General features: G+C 34.3%; 1 protein-coding gene across 3 annotated transcripts in view; it reads right to left on the bottom strand.

The window, feature by feature from the left end:
* The window catches only part of SCN2A (sodium channel, voltage-gated, type II, alpha subunit), a 139,547-nt gene that overhangs the window by 7,112 nt on the left and 105,849 nt on the right, over window positions 1-26,586 (bottom strand). For all 3 annotated transcript variants that reach the window (XM_008584498.1, XM_008584440.1, XM_008584563.1), the window contains exons 18-25: window positions 18,710-18,830; window positions 16,854-17,008; window positions 12,975-13,148; window positions 9,873-9,995; window positions 8,313-8,594; window positions 6,033-6,086; window positions 2,421-2,558; window positions 1,952-2,056 (exon numbers count right to left, since the gene is read on the bottom strand). In XM_008584498.1, the coding sequence (XP_008582720.1) occupies window positions 1,952-2,056; window positions 2,421-2,558; window positions 6,033-6,086; window positions 8,313-8,594; window positions 9,873-9,995; window positions 12,975-13,148; window positions 16,854-17,008; window positions 18,710-18,830 (1,152 nt within the window). The remainder of the gene's footprint in view (window positions 1-1,951; window positions 2,057-2,420; window positions 2,559-6,032; window positions 6,087-8,312; window positions 8,595-9,872; window positions 9,996-12,974; window positions 13,149-16,853; window positions 17,009-18,709; window positions 18,831-26,586) is intronic.

Raw genomic sequence — 26,586 nt, 5'->3', positions numbered from 1 at the left:
GCAGTTCCAACCCTTCCTTCCTCGTTCTTATTTACTGTAAGTCTACCTTTCCAAGTCTGCTATATTCCGCTTGTTTCTTCCTTTCTGACACTTCCTACCTACCACTCTTATTAAAATACTCAGGTTCTACAATATCATTTTACGTTGCTTATCAGACCCCTCTGTCTAAAACACATTCCTCCGCCCCTGCTCTGTCTGGTGAGTTCTAACTCAGTTTTAAGTTTTAAGCACTCTGTGCTCTCAGAAAACTTTGTGCTTTAATCTATCATAAAATTTATGACATTGTATTGCATATTACTTTCTCTTATTTGTTTAATTTTAATTTTCTTTGTCTTCCACTTGTTTGGAGTCTCCTCAAGGGCTGAGTAGTGCCATTTTCCTCACAGATACAACCCCTAGGTTGTAGTAAGTTCAAAATACACTAAAAGCAGAAATTCGATCTTTATTGTCATATCAGCATAATTAATAAAAAGCTCCTTAGATTTCCTGCTCATGTAGTTTTCCAATGGGATACCTCAATGTACAACTCCAATCCTGAGTCACTGATTGCTCTCCAATTAAACCCTAGGGTGGAGACTATGCTGAAAGAAGCCGTGTAACCCTGAAGACCTCGTTCACCAAAGATTTATATTCTCTAACTTCATCTTGGCCCTTAATGACAGTTAGCAATCCTTTGTCCCTCACTTGCTCCCAGGAAAATTCCAGACTTCTCAGAAATTTGCTATTTTCTTGGTCTCTATTCTTACTCCTTTTTGAGACTATTGAAGTCAATCAGTGTACAGAAACTCTTCTACTTCCTTTTGCACTTCATGTTATCTTGATTTCCACATCCTTTTCATACATAACTCCATTCTCTTTTTTCTCCATATTGCAACGAATGTGTGTTGCTTAATTAAGACCAATTTCTTCATACTCATGCAACCTTGATTCATTTAATCCAGAAACCCTTGTGTCTACAACTTGCTCATTCAAGTACATTACTATTCTCTACTGATATATTTATTTCCGTGGCTTTGGGGTACACATTTTTCATATAGGGAATGTCTTCTGTGTTTCTTTCCATCCATTCAAATTGTATTATTTTTCAAAGACTAGGTTCAAATGGCATATTCCTTAAGTTTTATCTAATATAGCTATCCACTTTCTTTGAGCTATTGACTGACTCACAAACTAAACACGTGATCATAGCCAGTTTTATATTGTCACCAATGGATTCATAGAATCAAGATTCCTGGCAACACTGGATCGCCTTACACCACGTATACCATGGGGGAGGATTTTGAGACTTAATGTCTGAACTATTCCTGCAGGAGTGCTGGAGGAACTCAGTTACTCTCCTGACAGCAATTCCCTACAGCAGCCAAACAGAACCAGCAGTCATTGTCAAATATACAATTAGAAGTCATGAAAAGCATGATATCTTCTCATTTGGGGCAGGATAGTAGAAAAAAATATGAGTATGAGTTTTGGCTATTTTTTTTTTAACCAGAAAAAACGAAACCTGTGACCTGTGCCATTAATGATTCAATTCAATCTGCATAGTTGGACAGAAAATGGGGCATATATTGAGATGTACCTATTATTCCAATCAGTCCCTACTGCACTTGGAGAACAGTCAGTATTTCCACATTATGTATATATGTGCGTATTTTCTTCTCTTTGTTATTAGAAGCTCCTGAAAGACATCGATTCTGTGTGATACTATTGGTATTTAAATCTGAAAAAATTTTATATATATTTTTTATGTTTACGTATAAAGTATGCTGTGTTATATAATATATATGTTATGTATATATTAAATACATGTATTCAGGCTATTTAAGTTAGCTAGTCATATTAAGGTAAAAACTTTGTGTTACAAATTCACAAAAATACTGGTTTCTAGCAATTTTGGCTGTGAAAGTGACAGATAACATAGCTTTAACTGGCAATGAAAGTATGCTATTCTTACAGCAGGTCGAGGTATGGGTTTTTGTGGTTTCTTTGAACCCAGTTTTTTCATTGCATTGTAGTATTTCTTCTGTTCTTCCGTCATAAAAATGTCTTGACCTCCAAAGTAAAGAAATGAAAGCAAAACTTGTTAAAAACATGTTCTTTGATAGCTATAAAATACACCTTAGTAACAGTGTGAAAATTGGCTCCCACATTATATTCTAATGTTGCTAAAACCTGTATTTATGGAGGTGCATATATTCAATATATAAATTATGACATATTAGTCATATTTCCTGACTGGAAATATCAAAACGTTCTACCTGAATTATCAATTACTTACAAACTTACAGGTTATTCAATCTTTCAAAATGTTTTCTAAATTTTATATTCTTTTCTTTTGGTGATTGCATTTTGGAGCCTAAAGGAAACAGTGAGACATATTTAGTTCACATTTTAGAGCAAAGATGAAGTTTTAATATACTTATCTTCTTTTTCTGTTGGTTGAAGTTATCTATGATAACACCAATGAAAAGATTCAGGGTAAAAAAGGAACCAAAAATAATAAAAATGACAAAATAAAGATACATATACAGGTTGTCTTCATACTTGGGTTGCAATTCTACCTACAAAATACAAAGAATGATAACCATTAGATGTAATACTTGTTTCATAAAAAGCACGTCAGTGAATTTTCAATTCTTTAAGCATGTTTCAATCACTGGAATGAAAAGAAACCAACCATTAAACAAATTTTTATGAACCTTTATATCTAACATGATTGTTGCAGAATACTGCAAGACTATTCACTGACTTGAGAAAATAAAATAACTCATAGAAAAGTCTGAAAAATTATAAATAACTTCACCCCAAAATGCCTAGAATATAAATGTACTTTTCCTTTGTAAGCAAAGATCCCAGCACAGTATGCAAATTGAGGATTTCCTCTTCCTACAGAAGGGATGTTAGAATCACACTATTCAATACCTTTGAGATTTACTTTCTCTGACTCAGTTTCCTCATCTGTAGAATGGCAATAATAAAACCTAAACCTCACAGAGTAGTGTGAAGGTTAAGGGTATTAATATATGAAAAGTTCTTAGAACAGTGCCTGTCCAGTAGTAATTGCTAAGTGTAGTTTGACATATTCTACACACATTTTTTTAGGTAGGCTGGAATCATTAATGTATGTGTGCATATAAGTGTCAGTAGGATTTATCTTTTCTGAAAATGAGTCTGTTGATCCATGCTGTTCAGTAGGCACTGTTTCTTTAACAATGATAATCTCTCTTGCCCAGCTCACTTTTGATTTGAGCTTTGGTTATAATCTATTGCTCAGGTCTCAGAGGACATTGCTCTAACCAACTCAATTAATCAGTCACTGCTGATAATGGATGCAGGTTATGACCCACTGTGTTGTGAAATCAATTTAGAGGGTTATGACCAACATAATATGTTTTTCTAATGAAATAGAGTAGAATAGAAAATTTCAGAAATGTTGTAAAACTACCTATTCTTTGATGAAACTTTAATTATGTGTATATGTGTGCAGCGAACAAAGATATAAGTAACATTTTTAAACCTTTTAAAATTACATGCAATACACATACAAGAAAGTGTATAGCATATAAATGTAAAACATAATTTATTTTTCTTAAGTGAAATTCACAACTGAAATTCACAACCCAGAACATTGTCAAGGCCTCAGAAACCCTTAGTGTATCCTTCTCAAACATGAACTCTGCCATCCCTACTAGAGGTAATCATTAGCCTGAATTTTATGGTAATTATTTCCTTGCTTTTTCTTTAGTATGCATTTTCTAAGTATGTATTTTCTTTTTCTTTTTTCTTTTTTTTTTGTCTTTTTTCGTGACCAGCAACGGATCGCAACCCTCAGTGTAGCGCCCGTACCGGACCGGGACCGGCAACGGGATCTCAACCCTCGGTGTTGCGCCCGTACCTTGCTCAGCCAGTGAGCGGCCGGTCTGTATGTGGGATCCGAACCCTCGGCGGGAGCGCCGCCGCGCTCCCAAGTGGCGCACTGTAGCGCCCGTACCGGACCGGGACCGGCAACGGGATCTCAACCCTCGGTGTTGCGCCCGTACCTTGCTCAGCCAGTGAGCGGCCGGTCTGTATGTGGGATCCGAACCCTCGGCGGGAGCGCCGCCGCGCTCCCAAGTGGCGCACTGTAGCAGTGCACCACCGGGCCGGCCCAGTATGTATTATTTTCTAAGTATGCATTCTTGAATAATAAGCTTAGTTTTGTTGCTATTTGAACTTTAAATAAATAAAATCATAATATGTGTGTAGTTTCTTTAACTCAATGTTATATGGTTGTTTATGGCTTTATTCATTCATTTCCATCACTATATAATTCAATTATTTGTTCATTTCTACTGCTTTTGAGTTGTTTCCAGTTTTTTGCTAGTGCAAAAAAAGTGTTATGTTGATTCTTGTGCATATATTATCCTATACATGTGCACAAGATTCTATAGGATATATTGCTAAAAGTAGAATTGCAGGGTTAAAGAATATCTTAAACTTTATCAAATAATGTGATAGTGCCCAACTGTTTCTATTTAATTTTTATTATTTTTTTAAAATTTTATTTTTTGTTTATTTTTTGGTGGCTGGCTGGAATGGAGATACGAACCCTCGACCTTGGTGTTACAAGATGGTGCTCTAACAACTGAGCTGACCAGCCAGGCCCAACTCTTTTTAAAGGAATATTTCTCCATTTTTCTCCCACGGGTATTGTATGAGAGTTCTTATTGCTCTTTATCCTTGGTAACACTTGGCATTGTCAGACGTTTTAGTATTGCTAATCTGGTAGGTGTGTAGGTAATGTCTCATTTTGATTTAATTTGCATTTCTCTGATGTCTAATAAAGGTAAGAGCCAACAGCTTTTAATAATTCTAGTGGCCAATCGAATTTTATCTTTTGAATTTGCTTGAATGACAAGAAGTTTTGTATCAATTAGAGTATACTAAGTTGTTAAGGAAGAAACTGAAAGTAAGTTGCATGTCATGCAGACTGTTGATAGGAGGGTGGAGAGAACTTTGAATGAGTTAATCATAGTGGTGGGAAACTACTGTAGACAGTGGTTATGAGCCCACTGATTGTAGTCAGAGTTCAGAAACATGATCTACCACTTAATGTGTTAAGCCTCTTTACTTCAAAGGTAAAATGGAGTTAGTATCACCTGTATGATAAGGTTGTTATTTAGTATTAAATGAAATAACATAAGAAAACCCTTAGAGTAATAAATAATAAATTATTATTATTCAGAAAAATCTTACAGCTGGGATTCTTGATAGCACTTACAGAGATACAATGCAGAGTTTTAGAATGCATGCTCTCTCTCTCCCTCCCTTCTTCTTTAATAAGGTGGAAAAAAAAAAACACCTCAGGAATTCTTCATTCAGAAAACTAGTTGCTAGTACTAGGGAAATAGCATTTTGAACTTAATTACCATGCTCTGGTGTACCAGAAATCAATCTATTTTTTCTAAACTGTCATTTCTTCCCTCATTAAATAGTAAGAAATTAATGGAAATTGTAGAAAAATTTTCAAGAATACTGATGTGTGTAAGGTAGATTATGAAAGCCCCTCCCTTCTACCACATAGCCTCATCTTCCAGAGAAAAACGCTATTATGTTTTTTGTTTGTTTATTTTGTTTCCTGACTTTTCCTTCACCATTAGTCATGTTCTTCCTATTACAAGGAAGGTCAGAACTGGAGGAAATCTATGACAGATGAAGAAAACCGCCTCTGAGGGCTTGTGATGCACAAATGGCCAGGACTACCAGAGCTAAAAATAAAACGTCTCATTTTACAAATACGGTGAATAAATTTTTAAGTGTCAGGTGTCATGCTAAATACTGGAGAAGACATGTTTGAAGATTCACAGTGAATGAAAAAAACATTCTATCAAATTTTGAAAGAAATAGTGTTAAGACTAAACATTTTATTTTTATAATATAGACATGCTCTATAAATTGTTCCATAGTTGTATTTTATCGACAATATCACTAAATTACGGTGCTGTGGTAATATTCACTCAATCAAATTTAAAAATTTTCTTTCTAAATAGACTTACATTTCGTGAGTCAACAGCTGCATACATAATGTCCATCCATCCCTTAAATGTGGCCTGTAAAAAAGTCACATCATTTAATTTTTTCCCTCAAATTACAATTTTAGAAATATTTTAGGTATTAGAGTAACTGACCACAATTAATTCACATACAAGTACATATAAAAGTTTGAGGTTAATATTTAACTTCCTTGGGCACTGTTTTATAATATGTGCATTGAAAACATGTCAACTTTATATTCTTCCATTGCATCTTTATATGTATATTCAACATTTGTAATTCAGTTGTGATCTATAACAACAATATGCTATCACAAAAAATATCTGCAGTTTTTGACTCTGATTTGATTACAAGACTATAATATGAAATGTGATAAAAGAACTTCATGTATATATTGCCAGCATGAGACAAGTTCAAAAGTATGCTGCATTATTTGATTTTAACGCTTTCTTTTCCACTTATTTTTTTCCTAAATGGTATTATCACCAATCATGAGGGTTTAGTCTTGAAGATCTCCTTAATATTGTTGAACATACTATTTTGAAGCAATTATTCTATGAGAAAAAGCATCTTCCTAATTTGAAAACAAACATTTTCAGCTGCAATTTACTCTTTTAACTATTTGTTTTCTGTTGTGTGGCCACAGTAATCCTGAAAATAAAAGTCTTGTAAGTTTTTCCAGTTCCTTAGTGTCACAGGCTCTGTCCCTCCCCTAACCATTCCTACAGTGCTGGGCATTGCATAGATGGATCACCTCAGGGAGCAAGTGGATAGGACATACTGTAGTCAGTTGAGGAGCTGAATGAATTCTTATGAATTTATAGCAAATGTAACAGTCTTGATGGGAAGGTTTTTATTTGCAAGAGAACAATCAGTGTTCAACCAGTAGGCAGGAAGATGGAAATGGGATGGCAGTCCAGGTTAGGGCATGAAGGTGGGGGGTTTGGTTATGGTGGTGGTGAAGCTGGTGGGTGAAGACTTGATAAGCGTTTGGATACCGTCCGGTACTTGAGAAGGAATCCAGAAACCTACCCTCTCTCCCCCCACACACCTTTCCAGCCACCCCAGGACCAGCACCTCTATTATGCTCAGAGTAGGGATGGGGGAAAACAAAGAGACCTAGATAGAAATCCCAGTAACAAAGCTACCTAATACATAGCCCGAGAGACTAAACTTTGTAGAGCCATCTTGTTTCCAACACGGTGCAGAAAAGACAGTTCAGCAATTGTTGAAAAAGAATCTAGGCAGATGGGCCTAAGGAAGTATTTGCAAACATGGACAAAGAAAAATTTTATTTTATTTTATGTAGTTTATTGCATCTATATAGTGTTCCTAAAGAGTACCGGCATTTTTGTTTTAATTGCTTTTTTTAAAAAATTTATTTTTAATTGACAAATAAAAATGAAATATATTTATCCTGCAGAACATGATGTCTTGAAATATGTATACATTGTGGAATAGCTAACTCAAGCTAATTAATATATGTATTACCTCACATACCTGTTTTTTTGTGATGAGAACACTTAAAATTTACTCCTTTAGTGATTTTTCAAGTATACAATACATTGTTATTAACTATAATCACCACATTGAACAACAGATCTCCAGAACTTATTCTTCCTGTCTAACTGAAATCTGTAACCTTTGGCCAACATCTCTCCTCCCACTGAGACCAAGCCTAAGCCCTGGCAACCATCAGTCTACTCTCTACTTCTATAAATTTGACTTTCCACATATAAATGAGATCATGTGATATTTGTATTTCTGTGCCTGGTTTATTTTACTTAACATAATGTCCTCCAGGTTTATTCACGTTGTCTCAAATAACAGGATTTCCTCATTTTTTAAGGCTGAATAGTATTCAATTGTGTTTACATACCACGTTTTCTTTATTCATTCATTGATTGATGGACACTTGGGTTGCTTTTGTATGTTGGCTATTGTGAATAATGCTGCAATGAATATGGGAGTGCAGAGATCTCTTTGACATATGTCCTTTGGGTATATATCCAGTAGTGGAATTGTGGAATCATATGGTAGTTCTATTTTTAATTTTCTGAGGAATGTCCATACTGGTTTCTACAATGGCTGCACTCGTTTACACTTTCACCATCAGTGTGCAAGAATTCCCCTTTCTTCATATCCTCACTGAAACTTGTTATCTTTCCTCTTTTTGATAATAGTCATTCTAACAGATGTGAGGAGCTCTCTCATTGTAGGGAAGAAGAATTCTAGACTCATTTTAATTATACATCACAGAGAATAATAAGGTGGTAACTTACTACTTGAAGTAGAGAAAGATATCCCAGTCCCACGTTATCAAAGTTGACTTTCACATTTTTCCACCTGGCAGTTTGATTGCTTTCTATGAGGGCTTTACATTCACTGTAGTTGTTGACCACGCTTACGTCAAACATCTCTCCAGTGGTGTAGTTAATACAATGGTAGAACTTGCCAGCAAAGAGATTCACTCCCATGATACTGAATATTAGCCAAAAGATCAGACAGACCAGAAGTACATTCATTATGGATGGAATGGCTCCTAAAAGAGCGTTTACAACAACCTGGCACAGAACGAGAAGGAAAAATAAGTGAAAGCTAACAACGAATATATACTTATTTTCAAACATTATAAAAAGAGTAACAGTCAAATGATAGAAAATATATCTGTTCCCAAAATTGAATATTGGATAGAAGCTAGACTCTGGTAGTTCCAACTAGAAATTTTTTAATTGTAATTTAGAAGAGTATAAAATAAATTTTATATTGTAGAATGTTTTCTCAAGAGGTAGGAATATACATGTGGCAAATTTTCATCAAGGAATAAAACTAATAAAAATGGCAAAAAAAATAATAAAAGTACAAATAGTGACATGAGCATAGAAGTAAATATGATAATTTAAGAAAACTCATCCAAATTATACAACTTACTATACAAAATTTGAGGGTAAAAAAGAATATTTGGGGGCCAAATTCTACACAGAACATACAAAAATTATTCTAGTACTAAAAGTTTGATATCGTTCGTTTATTAAATCTACTACTGCAAAAACACTGATTTCAAATAGATAAAGTGAAAAAGAATTTAATAGCTAACGATTCCTCTCTGCGTGCAAACACAGACAAACAAACACACCTACACAAACCAATCATCTCTGGTTGTGTTTGCAACATTCAGATGAAGTTTAAATAGCTATTCTCAAGTATCACAAAAAGCTTCATTTTCTAAAAATTCCTTGTGAACAGCTAAAGCCACTGAGATAGGGTATCATCATTTTCTAGATGGTGAGGGCAAGTGGTCTCAGATTGTCTGCACCTGGAGATGACAAATGTCAGCACAAATTCCTCCCTGTTTCTCTGGACCACCTTTCTAAATGAGTGTTAGATTTCTGCAGTTGACCTACTTTTTCGCCGTCTCAGCCTGTGTTTGAGAATCAAAAGGTCAGATTCAGACCTTAAAAGGCTCAAAATACATCATACGAAGCAGTGAAGAAATAATGAATAATGATTTAGGAGTTTTAAAGTACAGTGACTAGGATTATAAATGTAAGGAACATAAGTACTCATGGTTCAGATGAGCAGCTTACAGAAAATGATAGAGAATTCCCCCACCAAGCGAAAATCTGGCTAATTAGAAACAACCACTCAGGCATTATATTGTGTCTGTGTCTCCAACAGTGGCAAGTTTAATGTACATCTGATAAATATTATTATTGATTGATTGGTTATGACAGTATGAACGTAAAGACACAATTTCTCCATTGATTTATCATTTCTGAGGTATAAAGTATCAGTATGTTCTCAATTATAATCCAAACAGATTCTGAAGCATGTGGTCTTACCCTCATTCCTTCAAACCGGGATAAGGCTCTCAATGGCCGCAGAGCTCTTAGTGTTCTAAGGGATTTGATGGCACCGAGTTCTGAGTAACCCAAGGCATTTGCAGTTAAGCTAACCAATGAGACCTATACAGAGAAAGCATCACAGTTTTTATTGACAGACAAAAATGTCTACATAGTTAACCTTACTCTATGCAATGAACCAGTAGTTCTCAAATTTTAGTGAGTTTCAAAATCACCTAGGTGGCTTCTTAAAAAACACTGAAAGCTGGCAGAATCTGACATAGTAGGTTTGGGGTGGGACCTGAGAATTTACATTGATGCCAGTCCCCATGTGAGCTAATGATGCTGATCTGTGAACCGCTATCATAGTTTATAAAAAAGTTTATATTTTGCAAACCACTATCATTACGTTTATAAAAAATAAGCTATACATATTCTGTTTTCAAGATTCTTGACAGAAAAAAATTAATTAAAAATAAAGGCACCCCCCCCCAAAAAAAAAGAGAGAGAGAGACAGAAATGTGATCTTCATTTACAGGTCTGTAAACTTTATTTCTGTGTCATTTTTCATATTATTTAACAGACCTGAAAGGAAAATTAAAACCTGGTACAGAAGTAAAGTATGCAGACGACTGGGAAATCTGAATATAAACACATTCAGAAAAGCCCAGGCCTTTAAACAACAGCTTCATCTTTTTGCAAATTTCAGTCTGAAGTGCATAAAATCATTAATTAGGTCAAATAAAATTAGTGACCAAAAAAAAAAAAAAATGAGATTTCGGTATAACTAAATAGAATTGCCAGAAAATGTTTTCTTCAGTCATTCATAGTATACTAATATAGGTGATAGAAATTCTAAGATCTCAGCTAAAAAAGAAAAGAAATACTGTCATAAGTGGCACAGAAATGTCTGATTTCTTTTGAAAATGTATATAGAACTTATTAAAACTATACAAGCTAAGAAATGGTATTTTGTCCTAAAGCACACCCAAACTTCAAAAGCAGATAAACAAAAATAGATGTGTAATGTAGCTTTTAAGAGTATGGTGTTAACAGATATTTGAAAAATATGATTTTTAAGAAAAATAAGTGAAGCATATGAAAATTGTTATAAAAAACTTGACTTATTCACACTAATTTTGCATATGCAAAAGAATTTGAAATTGAAACATCTAAATATAGAAAAAAAATTGAGCTACAAAATCTTAAGTGGTTTTTATATAGTCTCCCTAAAATCTAAAGTATTAGGCTTTGTAAGTCTCTTTTGACAGGTAATTGAAAAATAAGATTACTGAATTATGAATTGTGAAGATTTTCTGTAGACAAGATATGAGGACCCGCAGTACTTTACCTTCTCTGAAGACAAAACCAAAAAGAGATAGGCATAAGTTAAAGGATGAAAGATAAAAGTTAGACATATAAAAAATATTCTAAGCAGGGGAAATATTTATCAGCTGATTAAAACAGGTGATAAAATATTGATTTTATGTGACTTGTGTAACTAAATGTGAAAAGGAGATACATTAGGCCTTCTCCTCCTGGGGCACTGCAGCAATCCCCCAGTTGGTCTTTTGGGCTGGAGAATAATCCCCTTCTGTTGCATCATTCACACCCCACCAAACTTCTCTCCCTGAAAGAACAAGCTGGTCTTGTCACGTCCCTATTGGTAATTCTTCAACGGCTTCGTCTTAACTAAATCATAAGTTCAAATTTGTTTGGATGGCATCTCTTTGGATGGTTCTTCACATTGTTTTCTAATTTGCCTTTCTTACCTTACCATCCAGTTATAAACCCTTTCCCTCACCCTGGAGGACTGCTGCTTGTTTCTTAAACATGTCCCGCATCAGTGTTTTAATGCATTGCTTTCCTCCCTATTCTGCACCTGCTGATATGCTCCTTTCCTACTTCCTCAAGTGAAGCAAATGACACTTCTAATGCAGGTGTCAACTTGTTAGTGTATACCTCGTATCATATTTGTCCTCACTGATATTTGACTGGAAGCTCCCACAGGACCAGAAAAATGACATTCATATTTGTGTCTTCCGTAACAGAATAGATGAACAATAAATAGATTTGACTTAGAGAAAAGTATTGACCAGTTTAATATACTATCATAATAGTTTTCCTAAATGTAAAAAGGTAAATAGCAGAGTGTGTTAGGTCGTATGAGTGCTAGCTGCAGGACAACTAGATGTCACCTAAGAATTGTTTTTTATATTCAAGTAGTGTTAACATAATACTTTTATCCTTACATAGCTATATGAAATATCAAATTTTTTTTGCTATAAATAACCACATACAGAAAATAGAGAAAAGAAATAGTATCACGCATAATCTCATTATATGGACAAAACAATGATTATAGTTTTGGTGTATTTTTCCATTGTTTGTAATGTTCAAAAGTATGTGATTTTAAATATTATTTATTGTCTTCTTTTATTGCCAGAAGATTTTTAATGTAATTCTGCATGTAACCTTTATATGTTACATTTAGTAGTAGACTTGCCTCACATTCAATTATTTTAAAACCCTCTTATTTCTGGTACTCCACCTTACTTTATTTCAACACCAACGTAGTTTAATTAAACCTTTAAATAATTGGTCAATAGCCAATCTGTTTCTACCATTATACAAATCAAGTGATGTCTCTTGTTTTTTTTGAGTTTCAAATTTTATTGTAATTAATAATCCATCTGTGTGACAAACACTTCTTTCTCAACAGCCTCTAATAATAAGGAAGACTAATGTCAAAGATGCCTGTGAAGAATTTTAATAGTTATTTTATGAAATGTGAGAGTGAAAAAAGCAAACTTTCTAAAATAACATATTATTTTGCATAATTTGGGTTTTCAAATATTAATTTGAAATGAAACCAATAAGTATAAAATATGGCATTTGACTGTTTCATCTATGAAAGTACATGTATTTAAACTGGCAAAAAGAAATGTTTTGGGGCATCTTCTCATTGGGAAAATGGTAAACATCACTTATTTGGGATGATGCATTATTTACTGGTGCCTACAACGTGGCAGACACCGTTGCTAGGACAGGTACATGTCATCACATGCCAACGAGCGAAACAGGAAACTGTAAAATACTCACATCAACGATCAGGAAGTCCAGCCAACACCAGGCATTGGTAAAATACATTTGAAAACCATATGCAACCCACTTTAGAAGCATTTCCAGGATGAATATGTAAGTGAAAACCTTGTCAGCATATTCTAACATGGTCTTAATGGTTTTTCGCTGCTCAATATATATATCTTCAAAGGCCTGCAAATGAAAAAGTTCTATTTTATTTCATTGTCATAAACTGTGGATGGAAGCCTTAGTGTTTCTCATGGCTCCATTCTGCTTTATAGCTATCTGTACACAAATGACTATAAACTGGGCATTTCAGTCAACCAAGGAACTCGAGGAATTTTAAAATTTTGGTATCAGAGTGCCCCAAAAGAACTTAACATTTTTGAGAAACTGCAGGCTGCTTCTCTCTTGAGTAGGAGGTGAAAAGTCACCTGGGAGTAGATGTGCTCTGTTCAGTGCAGAGTCACTGGAATGTGCCCTCCCAGTATTGCAAATATAAGGCAAAGAGGCCCCTCAGTCTGGGGAAAAGGGAAAGGATTATCATCTCTCACTTTCTTGACTCTCTCTCTCTCTCTCAGCATGTGTGTGGCTGTATGTCTGAAAGCTCTCCCTGCCGTCATTTTGCAGAGTTCTTGAGAATGGGTGGCAAACTTATTCACAGGAACCCCTGGGCCTTCTGGAATAAAAAGACCATTTATGTAACTTATCCTATTATAGGAAAAGTGATCAGGGTGAGCTGGCAGCCTGGATCAAGAACAAAGGAATTTTTTTTTTTAAGTGAACAATGGGATCCAAGTTTGTGATCAGGGCTCGACACAAGGGCCTAAAGGGTTTTGGGCTCAGTTTACAGCTGATGCTGGAAGACCCTCAGAGGCCAGCCATCATGCCAGCATGTTTGTGCACATTGGTGAGCTTTGACAGGTAACTGAGAACGAAGAGCTACCACAGCAAGGGCACTTGTCATGGGTAAGACTTCATAGTTTCCTTTCTTGGCATTAAAGCAAGACTGACTCTTACTGAACTGAGTACATGTCAGGATGCAGGATTCTTAGTCAAATCAGAAGTGGGCTTAGAGACTTCCAGTTTAAATGCAGTAATCCTCCTAATGAAATTATCTCACCAAACACTCTAGTAACTAATTGAAAAAAATTTTTTTTAAATCAACCACATTTGTACCACCAAATGGGAAAATTGGTCACATGATTTTCATTATATTAATCAGTATTTCGACCAAATTGACCATTCCATTGAATGAAATCAGACATAAATTAAGTCTGTAATTCTTTCACTTTGTTATTAGTCAGTAATTAAGTTAGCCTACTATTTGCCATTCACTGTAGTTGGCAGTACTGAATATGCGTGGATGAGACAGATGGGTTTCCTGCAGCATGGAGCTTATGTTAAGCAGTTTGATATTTAGCTGATAACCCCATATCATATCTACATAGTCATTCTTAATAACTACTGTCTCTGGTGACTAAAAGTCAGAAAGATCCTTCATTAAATATTACAAGTAATCCTGCTGATAAGAGTTTGATTTCATCTGAGAATTACTCCAGACAAAATATTAAGAGTTGCTTTTGATTGAGCTGCTTACCCTGTGCTAAATAAATCACACATATTTTCTCTCATTCTCACAAGCATCTTATTTAAAAAATGGGTAATATTATATGACAAACCCACTGCCAATATCATCCTGAATGGAGAAAAATTGAAAGCTTTTCCCTTAAGAACAGGAACAGGACAAGGATGCCCACTCTCACCACTCCTATTCAACATAGTGTTGGAAGTACTAGCCAGAGCAATCAGGGAAGAGAAGGTAATAAAGGGCATCCAGATAGGAGAAGATGAGGTCAAACTGTCCCTGTTTGTGGATGGCATGATCCTGTATATAGAACAGCCTAAAGACTCTACAAAAAACTTTTAGAGTTAATACATCATTTCAGCAAAGTTGCAAGATACAAAATCAACATGCAAAAATCAGTAGTATTTCTATATTCTAACAATTAACTGGCAGAAAAAGAAATCAAAAAAGCTAACCCATTTACAATAAGCACCAAAAAAATAAAATACTTATGAATAAATTTACCAAAAGATGTGAAAAATCTCATGATGAGAACTACAAATCACTTTTGAGAAAAATTAAAGAGGACACAAGAAGATGGGAAGATATCCCATGCTCTTGGATTGGAAGAATTAACATTGTGAAAATGTCCACACTACCCAAAGTGATCTATAGATTCAATGCAATCCCCATCAAAATTCCAATGACATTTTCCTCAGAATTGGAAAAAAAAAATCCTAACATTCATTTGGAAGAAAAAAGACCATGAATAGCCAAAGCAATCCTGAGCAAAAAAATTAAATAAATAAAGCTGGAGGCATAACACTACCTGACTTTAAACTATATTGCAAAGCTATAGTAACCAAAACAGCATGGTACTGGCATAAAAACAGACAAACGGACCAATGGAATAGATAGAGAATCCAGAAATCAACTTATGCACCTACAGCCATCTGATCTTTGACAAAGTTGCCAAGACTACACACTGGGGAAGGGACTGACTCTTCAGTAAATGATGCTGGGAACATTGGACATTAATATGTAGGAGAATGAAACTAGACCTATACCTCTCACCACATACCAAAATCAAATCAAAATGGATTAAATAATTAAATATACATCCCCAAACAATAATACTCCTTAAAGAAAACATAGAGGAAACACTTCAGGAAGTAGGATTGGGCATAGACTTTATGAATATGACCCCAAAAGCACAGGCAACCAAAGGAAAAATAAACAAATGGGATTATATCAAACTAAAAAGTTTCTGCACAGCAAAAGAAAATTAACAGAGCAAAAAGACAACCAACAGAGTGGCAGAAAATATTTGAAAAATATACATCTGACAAAGGATTAATAACCAAAATATACAAGGAACTCAAACAACTTAACAGCAAAAAACAAGTAACCCAATTAAAAAATGGGCAAAGGAGCTGAATAGGCATTTCTCAAAGGAAGATATAAGAATGGCCAAAAGACACATGAAAAAATGCTCAATATCCTTCAGCATTTGGGAAATGAAAAATCAAAACCACTTTCAGATACCATCTCACTCCAGTTAGGATGGCTAATATCCAAAAAACTGAGAATGACAAATGCTGATGAGGATGCAGAGAAAAAGGAACCCTTCTACACTGTTGGTGGGACTGCAAAATGGGCAGCCTTTATGGAAAATGGTATGGAAGTTCTTCAAACAATTACAGGTTGATCTACCATATGACCCAGCTATTCCACTGCTGGGTATATACCCCGAGAATGGAAATCATTATGTTAAAGGGATACCTGCACTCCCGTGTTTATTGCAGTGCAATTTACAACAGTCAAGACTTGGAACTAGGCTAAATGCCCATCATGAGTGGATAAGGAAACTGGTATATCTACACAATGGAATACTACTCTGCTATTTAAAAAAATGAAATACTACCATTCGCAGCAACATGGATGGACTTAGAGAAAATTATATTAAGTGAAATAAGCCAGGCACAGAAATAGAAACACTGTTCTCACTTATTTGTGGGAGGTAATAAAAATAAACAAATAAATATAAACAAACGAATGGGGGTTGGGAAGAAGATACAACAATCACAACAATTCCTTGATTTTGTTAAGATAAGTGAACAGATATGATGTTGATGGGGGAGGGAAGAGAGAGAGAAGGAGGAAAAGAACGAATTGGCAAAGGGACATGAAAATCAACTATATTGTATATTGATAAATTAAAAAAATTTTTAAAAATTAAAAATATTTTTAAATGGGTGATATGAGGTTCACTGAAGGGAAAGGGAAAGGGTTTCAGGTAAAAGGTGAAGGAATGATCACGCATCACCTACCAGAGCTCCACTGCTGAGCAGAATCATGAAGACAATGAAGGTTTCAAACCAATTGTGTTCCACTATCTTGTAGCAAGTTTTTCTCAGATTCCACCAGAGCTTCCCTTTGCCTTCTTCTATGCTTATCTGACAACACTTAAACTTCCGCACACAGTCTAAAATATTTGAGAGTAAATGTAGAAAAAACAATCAGTCTTTGATTATGTATATTTGTGTTGGTGGAAGATTCATCTCCATTATTACCTGATAATACATTGTAATTGCCTTTATTTTTTTAATATGGTTTCCACTTATAGAAATCAAAATAATCTATATGGTTTTTAATCATTGGTTGAAATATCTATTTGTATGTTTTTAGGATTATTATAATAAATTATATTACATTCTAAAAACATATTATATAAAAAACAGAAAAACAGAAAGAAAAATAAAATTACCAAGAGTTGATATTTTTATCCTGCCCTTATGCTATGAGTGTAATTCCACTCTATAAGAACATCATATATATTTGAATTCTGATTATTTCACTTAATGACATAGTATAAATATTTCCCATCATATTACAAGTAAATGATTTGTGAAAGATTTCATAGTATTTCTCTAATATTAGAATATCTTATAATATTAGAATATCTTATAATAGATATGTCTAATATCTTATATAGTAATAAGATTACTAGAATTTATATAAGCATTCCACTATTATTGAATATTTAAGCTGCCTTAATTCTGGCCACTATCAGTAACAATGTAATAAATATGTGTAATTTGTGGGCCACTAGATCAAGGGCTCTTCAACAAATATTTATTAAATACCTCCTATATTCTAATAGTTGTACTGGACAAACTATACTGTAACATGTAAAACATAGCCTTGTCCTCAAAGAATGTGTATTTTGAATAGGAGTGATTTGTCTACAAATTCTATTGTTTTAGAAAGCAACAGTGATCACAAGACAAAGTATTATGACAGTTCATTGGTAAAGTTTAATTTCAGAGCTTTATGGAGAAAGTGAATTTGGGGCTAGATCTTGAAGGATGTATAAGAATCATATCTGGAACATGAAGCTGTTAAGAATGGAGAAACAATGATACAAGCAAACCTTAGTGACAGGAAAATCTGCAAGTTGCCCAGAAAGAATTGGGAATCAAGACCAGAGAAGCAGCTTAGAGCCAAGGGTTTTAGGTGGTTTGATACACAGCATTACTATTATGAAACATAATTGATCCACACCTCAAATAACATAATTTCAGCTTTCTTTAGAAAATCCTCTTGCAATTACTTCAATGACATATTGCCCTATGTCATAACTCACAGTATATTTTGGCACTTTTATTATCCATTATCTTCATTCAGAAATAATAAAAAAAATATTTAACCCTGGCTGACACAGGCAACTGTTACTCAAGGACAGATTTAAATGTACATTTATCAATTAGTACCCATTATAATATGACAAAACGGTAAATGATAAATTACATCTTTCACTTTCTTTCTTATTTTTTTCTATTATTTTTCAAACCTTAAGGGAGACATATGTGATTTGGCTTACTCTCCTACTTCTCGAAGGCCACAGAAAGGCCAGTTAGCAGCATTTCTTAGACTTGAACAGGATCCACAAAACTAAGAATATCTAATTACATAAATTAAACTTTACCTTTCTAAAAATGGCCTTTGTTTTGTTATAGAAAAAGCAAAACATTAGCAAATAACTAGTTGTTAGATACACATAGATGACTGTAGATAGATCAATTGATATTAGACAGATGGTATATAGATGATTAATTAATGGACAGATAGAAAGATGGACAGATAAGAGGAAACCAATGACCATATTTGCTATTGTTTTGCTTACCTTCTGTAAAACAGGCTTCAGGTTCCAAGGATTCTTCAGGTTCAACCTCAGGTTGCTCTCCCTCAGCGGGAGCTCCTATATCAACTGTGCTGCCTTCAGATGAACTAGTTGCATTTAGCTTCTGAAAATCAATCCCACAGAAAACATTTTAAATATTTTCTTTAATATAAATGTAAAAATTCGTAAGATCTGACCATAAGTCTTCTTTATGCATATTCTTGATCTGTAACTTAAGAATAACTTTAACATGATGCCAATCTGCTTTGGTATAAATGCAGGGTCACAAGATTAGATACAGCACCATAATACATATATATATATTTTTTCTTTAAAATATGGTGCTAACAACTGAAATAACATTTTTTAAGCCCACATATAGAGAGTCTGAAATAAAATCCTACAGAAAGATTATGTAAACTGCCAGTCATATGGTCATCTGTGATCTCGCTTTTGTAAATTAGTTTGAAAATGGTAGTTTGTTTGATTCTAAAATTGTGACCCAACCAACAAAAGCTGCACAAGTGTATTTTCATGTCAAATTCAGAAAAGATTTGGTCAAATGCACATAAACAGCGACAATCTAAATTTATCCACTTTTCATTGACATGAAAACATATACCACTGGTTGTTATTAAATATATTCTATAATATTCTATTTCTGAAAACAGCAGCACATTGTTAGCTATATAGCAAGAGCTGATATTTTGCATTCTCTTTGGCCAATGCACTCTCATGTTTCATTGTGCATTTGGAAACTACTTGTTACTCTGGCACTCTTACCTGTCCTGTCAGTACAGGAAGAAATGAATCTTTGGTTGTTGTTTTGTTTTCCTTAAAGGTAAATCAAGTATCACCCAAGAAAAAATATAATAGAAAGGAATTGTCTTAAATCTTAAAATGCAATAAACTTAGCCAGGTCAGGCCATTCTTAGGATCAGCACAAATAAAGGGATTTCAGTCTTTAACTTGGTCTTAAAATGCTGCAGGAATGATGCAGGGCCAGGTGTGAGTGCCACATGGAATCAGAGTAGTTTGGGCCACAGCATTCTCGGACCTCTCACAATGTTATTACCATTAGTGCATAACATTAGGAAATGGTTGAGCTGATAAGAGCTACTTTATAAAGGGGATGAGGTAAGCACATGATAAAATGCACACTGAGGTATGTTAAACTAGAATAAAATGGATGCTGTAGTCAGTGCTGGAAATATTCTACTCATATTTGGGCTAGGATTGCATGGATTTTTTCTAAGATGATGGTTTCTTTATTGTATAAAAATAATTTTCTTTAGATAAAGTATTGTATTTTCTTAGCTTAGTCCTGATGAAATAAAAATCTTTATCTATGATATATATGAGATTAAAAATGCTTTTGCCTTGTGTAATTTAATAATACCAATGATAGAAGCATAAAAGATATTTCTGCCATCAAAGAATTGGTTTGGGGATTATTTTGTAATTTCTCCAAAATTGTTAAATCAAAGATTATATAAGGTGCTTGAAGGTTATCAATTTTCTTCCCTACTCATCAGGTATATCACAATCCTAGACAAATATCTTTGTCATTAAAATTTGAATATATTTTGTTTTAAGATAAAATATCTAAGTGAGAAGATTTTTACAAATATTCTGGTTTTTTAGACTTTTTCTAATTTTCTATCCTTTGTCTTTGGATTAGACTCTGTCTTAGATAAGTAGAGCTGTGTTTATATACATGTAATTGACTAAGAAATAACTAGAATATTCTGTCACCTAGTTCATATCAAGCTGTAATGTATTAGGAAAGTGACAATACTGATCTTGTCATTTGCAGACTGATCAAACATAACATAGGTAATCAGAAAAACTGAAGCTTAGTCACATCTGACCTAACTACAGACAGCCCACAATAAGAAATAGAAAGTATTCCTTTTAAGAATAAGAATCACACTGTAAACACAGAATGGAGGGGTGGGGTGACACTTGGGGTGGGCCCAAGGGGAAAATGAGGATCCATATTTGGGGTGCTCCACGTGCTCAGGCTGGCTCTGGTGAATGACTGTATCAGAGTCTGCGTCAGAGCTGAGTAAGTTGTGGGCGCTGCATAAAGACTGTTCAAAGTATGAATGGACAATTCAATAAATGAATAAATTACCTCATAACAGAATGAAGGCTAGCCCTTGACAGTGATTGGGGGAAGTCACCAGACAATGTATTACAGGAAATGCTAGTTCAGAATGTTCAAAAGTTTCCATAGGATCCTTATAACATCAACTATCACTCCTACTGCTGAGAAGCTGGGTTGCTAATACTGTGCTTTAAATGACTTCGGAAAGATCTGAGTCACCATGGCCATTTCCCTTCTTCACTGTCTATTTTGCAACAATTATGCTTCCTCCCTTTCATAAATTCTCCCCCAAAAATCTGGACTCCTAATTTCTTTCATTCCATATTCACCCCCCAATATGCACCCTAGGTTGTTCATAACTCTTTTTGTGGTTTATTATACATTTTGGCCTTTGTTTAAATATGGGTCAAATTATTTCAGACAGATGGATCTGCTCTCCCTAGCATGCTTGTAAGACATTTGAGGGCAAGAACTATGCATTGTAAGCCCTATGGATAATTCAACACATATAGTTCAATACTAGCAGAAGACTGAATTGCCTACATGCTTTTCACTAAATATTGAATGGATGAATGAATTGCTAAGTAAATTGTCTGTTTTCAATAGCTTGATCAAATTAAGAATTCACCAGAAAGTTTGGCCCAAGGTTAAAATGAGAGACTATCAACCAGAGTTTGCCGAACTTGGGTGAAAATGAGAATCAACGAGAAGTTTTTCAAAAATTGCTTTTTAGGGCTTATCTCTGGAAATTCTAATTATGGAAGGCACTTCTGTATTTTTCTCTTACTTACATCATACTAAAAATAAGAGAATGAACATTGTTCCCTTTTATTTTAATGCAGTGCTTTAGTACTGATGTTGAATTAATAGATACCTTTCTCATAAAGCCAAATATTTATCTATATAAGGAGAGGTTATTGCTTTTTCAAAAGCACAACTTAGAAGTATTTTATGTTTGTAGAAGATGAATCTCCCCAGACTTAATTTTTCAAAACAAAGTTCATGTTTTTGCCATCTTTGTATCTCTAGCACCTATCACCAATGTTTATGTTTAACAAATGTTTGTTGAGTAAATAAATGAATGATCAGTGTACGGACTCTTATTCAACTCATGACTATTTCTGAGAAAATTTATTTTCACATTCAAGGGATGACAAGCAATATTCTCTCTTGTTTGCAGAATAACACAAATTTCTCAAGATCCTGAATTGCATAAACAATGAACAGCAGCTCTTAAGAATTAGTAGTGTTGTCTCAAGCCCATGCTGCCAATTATTCAAAGCTAAGATGAGTCTATGAAGTGAACTGTAGTTTAACTCTGGAGTCAGGAAAACTACTACTGAATCATTTTGACAGTGTTTTCCCTCTTCCAACGCTATGTACATGGATTTATAGTCCCAGTGGTGAACAGAACCTCTTTAGGGAGAGGCAATCTCATCTTTCCTCATCTCATAAAGTGGAACAGCGCAGGATCCGCCACATGTATTACTTGAATACCTTTACACTTCTGGTACTTGATTTACAAATAATAAACAATCTAAGCTGCACATTAATCCTTAACATGAGCCAATGCAATATCTATTTAGAGAGGAAAATGTGGGTTTAATCACCTTGTTGAAAACCATAGTGAATAAGTGGTTGGACTCTAGGTCTTTTGTGCCACATTCTGGCGTAATTATCTAGACATTTCTTTGATGATTCATAAGTAAGCCCAACATCTACCAATTTAAAACATTTAATAGACTGGATATGTAATTAAATATTGTAGGTTTAGGGTAGTGTTTGTGATAACGTTATTTCCATGTTTCATAGCCATGAACTTTAGGGTCAATTCAAGTTGTACTCTTAATTCTTATATTTATTAATTTGGAGTACAGCAAATACATACTGGAATACTTTATAAACAAAAAAATTTACTTGAAACAATAATTCTGAGATGTAAGTAAGAAATCCTGATTTATAAAACTTTTCTTGATAACATCATTTCAATGACTTTCTTGAAATCATAACATTATAAAATATGTTGACTAAAACAGCTAAAATGTGTAAAAAGCCCATAAAAATCAAATTAATCAAATTAAGAATATAAAAATTTTCAGCTTCAAATAAGGTCATAATTAAGATTAACCTAACTGCAGTGCAAATTCATCAGATAGAACTGTCCAATATATATCATTACATAGAACTATACAACACATGTACTTAAAGAAGAATTTTTAAATAAAGGTTGCCTATAAATGCTCCAGTCTTGGCACAATTCACTACAAAACACTACATAAGTAAGAGACCAAAATATGAACTGATTAGAAGTAGACCCATTTTGACAAGTTTTTTACTTCTCTTTGGTAAAATTGTAATGTTTAGATTCTTCTTTTATTATCTGTACTTATCAATAAGGAAACAAGTAGACTAAGTGCTGTTGTTAGAGTAGTCCTTGCCTACTTAAACTCTCACAAAAGATGGACATGCTGCAATGTCAGGATAGTATAGAGATCAAACAGGAATAGCTAATTGTATTTGTTATGAACAGCACTGGCAATCATTTACTTTCAGGTGGAAATATCAGTCGAACAATTATTTTGGTAAGAACTACATTTAACAGGATGCTTCCTATTGAAAATCTTCTGAGATTCTTCTGAGTGCTGGGTAATTATGGTCATATGAGCCAGGCAGAGCAGAAAAATATTTGCTCAGTAATCTAATAAACACCAAGGTAGACTATTTCATTTTTTATTTTTAGATACTATACGTCAAACTTTTACTTTCCACATCAATGATAAATTACTGTTAAACATCAATGTGCCAAACTACTTTTGTTTTAGAAAGTAAATGAAAGTAAACTATTTTTTAAAATAATTAATCACAACAGTAAAAGGGAGAGAAAAACCACTTTCCATCAAGATTTTCATAGGTGTGCTTGCTTCTCACTTTGAAACTAAGATACATTTTTAAGAAAATGTAATTAGTAAATGTTGTATATAATTTGGAGAGAGAAAGGTATTTTCTAATCTGATTTAATTTACAAATTGAGATTTTTTAAAAAAGAGATAACTTCAAATATACATTAAATCAAGTATTCCATATCTGAATATTTTGGTCTCCAAGAATGGCAACCTTTTGTTCTACGTGGATCTTATTGTTAATCTGCATTTAAGCTCTGGTTTTTTACATGAAAAATCTTTTCTTTTTTTCTTGCTTACTGTCAGTATATTTATTTATTATTTATTTAATTAATTATTTTTATTGATTGTATTTGTGGGTACAGAATCAAATATCAGTACATTTGTACAATATGTGGTGATCAGATCAGGATAATCAGTATACTCATACCATGAAACATTACTGGGACAATGGATGGGATGGCCTTGCTTGCTTTGTGATGGGTTTAAGGCCAAAATGACACATTAATATTAGAAAGAAATAGTTAGTGTTATCTTTTTAATAAGGAAGATGGCAAAATCAAAAGTATCATTCTCATTATACTGTATTATCCAGAAAATCATTTTAATGTTTGTAATGAATACATTATAAAAATTTTAAACCATAAATAGCAGGATCTTAAATATCTTTCCTGTAATGGCAAAAGAAAACCTTATGTCACAATGGTCCACCCTTTAGCAAATTACCAGTTCCCCAAAGACACATGTGTTTGGCCCATTTTGTTCTTTTGTTAAAGATATTTAGAGACTTTTTTTCCTCTTACCCACTCTCCCTGGAACACTTTCCCATGAGAACTACACATTCTCCACGATAAAATCATAGATGGATTCCTGTTGAACCCATCCCACCATTGCTTACTCAAACCTTCTCTACACATTTTTGTCTTCCTTTTTATCCCCTGTACTGAAATTTAGTATATTCTTTTAAGGAGTGAACAATATTTCTTGAGGGAGGATTAGAGACTTTTTAAAGAAAATTGGAAATTATAATAATCTGTGGGTTGAGAATAAATGAACCAGTTCTTGTTTAGTGTGTATTCCATCACACTTACTCCACCTAAGTCTCCTAGACACATAGGTAGATAATGTACCTGTCTGTCATTTTCCCTCAAATGTGCTTCTACACAGGAACTTGAAAAATGAGATACTCAGGAATAAGGAAACTAACCTTGCCTCTAACCAAGAAACTGGGAAAACAAGCCATTACCCTAAGGAGCCTAAATTTCATGCTTTTCTGAATAATTAATACATAACAGGAAAAAAAATCTCTCTAGTTTCTGTGTATATGTGTGTGTTGGGAAAATAGAATAGTTTGGTCAGGGCCCTCACTTCAGGTCCAGTTGGGTATGGTTTAGCATATCCATTGTAAGCAAATTGTGTGTGTGTGTGTGTGTGTGTGCGTGTGTGTGTGTGTTGAGTTAGTGTGCATGTGTGCCAATGTATCTTTTTAGTTTTGTTGCTATTCTTGTGTTCTTGAGATAAAGAGAGAGAGTTTTAGTGAAGCAGGCGGGCAGGCATCTACCTCAGGCATCCACCCAGCACAGCCATGCTTTCCAACTATGGCTTCCAAGGACCTTTGGGCTGGTTACCTAGCTCATAGACCTGCAAGAAGGGGTCTGGTGACCCAGCCTGGCATATGAAGGGTTTGTGACCCAGTCTGTGAATGGGCTTGAGGGGTCTGGGAGCTCCAGACCCAGCCCTAGCTCAACAATCGGCCCAGTTGGTTCATGATTACCATCAGGTAAAAGAGCCTGACGACTGGCATGGTCGAGTAGCTTTACAGCGTGTCTGTGTTTAACTGTGAGAATTATATATCTTGGATCCCATTTTATGCAATACCATTCCTCCAATAGATAAGTCATTATCTCTCATGAATCTGGGGTACCACTGAATATTTTCTTCCAGAGTATAAAAATATGCTTCAGGAATGGCATGATTGTTGTTCCTTTCAAAAAGCCAGACTGTTTTACAGTTTTAATGGCAGAAGGAGAGGAAACTGTATTTAAGTGACAAAGTATTTGATGAACGTTTCTTTAAAAAATGGTTAAACTGAATTGAGCAATTTGGTTAGCATAATCATGCACAGAACTGATTTTAACATCAGGAAATGAATGGTCCACCAAATGGAGCCCATAGAATGCTGTTACATTCATTGCTACAGTCACATGATAAGGGAGGTTCCTTTATTTTAAAAACACCAAAGGAGCGAAAGCTCACAATTCCCTTCCTATATAAGAGTTCGCAAAGCATGATATATTTAAATAATATTCTTCAGGAGAAAACTTCCCAGCAGGTCTGGATGAAAAAGAGGAGAGAAGAAAACCCATAACAGACCGAGAAGCCAATAGGATGAAGAAGTTGGTCTCCATATCTATTTTCAGAATGAGCAAACCACCTGTAAGTCTATCTATTGTTATTTTTGGGGGAAGTGTACAAAAGATATTTATTTCCTTTTCTTTCCGTTTAGGAGTTTTAGGGGTAAATTTCAACAGAATCAGATTCTAAATGTGAAATACTTTCAGTCAATTGCTAAATAAGGCAATGCCATTTTCCCTAAAATGAAGCAGACAAAATTATACCCATGCTGCTAGCAGCCAAAACACAAACATTCCAATTCATTTACATTATTATCACATTAAAATAACCTTTAGAAAGTTTGCATATGAATAAGGGATTGCTTTAATTTGCAGATTGCCCTTCAGAAAAACTTAATATGACACTAAACAAAAAACTACCAATAAAGTGCACTCATCGGGTTTATGTTTTTAAAAAAGGCAGAGGAGAGAAAGCTTTTCTGCAAGTGTTTTTCAAAAAGCACCTACATTTCTCCT

Source organism: Galeopterus variegatus, unplaced genomic scaffold (genome assembly GCF_000696425.1).
Source record: "Galeopterus variegatus unplaced genomic scaffold, G_variegatus-3.0.2 Scaffold9, whole genome shotgun sequence".
In the NCBI taxonomy this organism is placed as follows: domain Eukaryota; kingdom Metazoa; phylum Chordata; class Mammalia; order Dermoptera; family Cynocephalidae; genus Galeopterus; species Galeopterus variegatus.
This window is presented reverse-complemented; position numbering and strand designations above follow the sequence as displayed.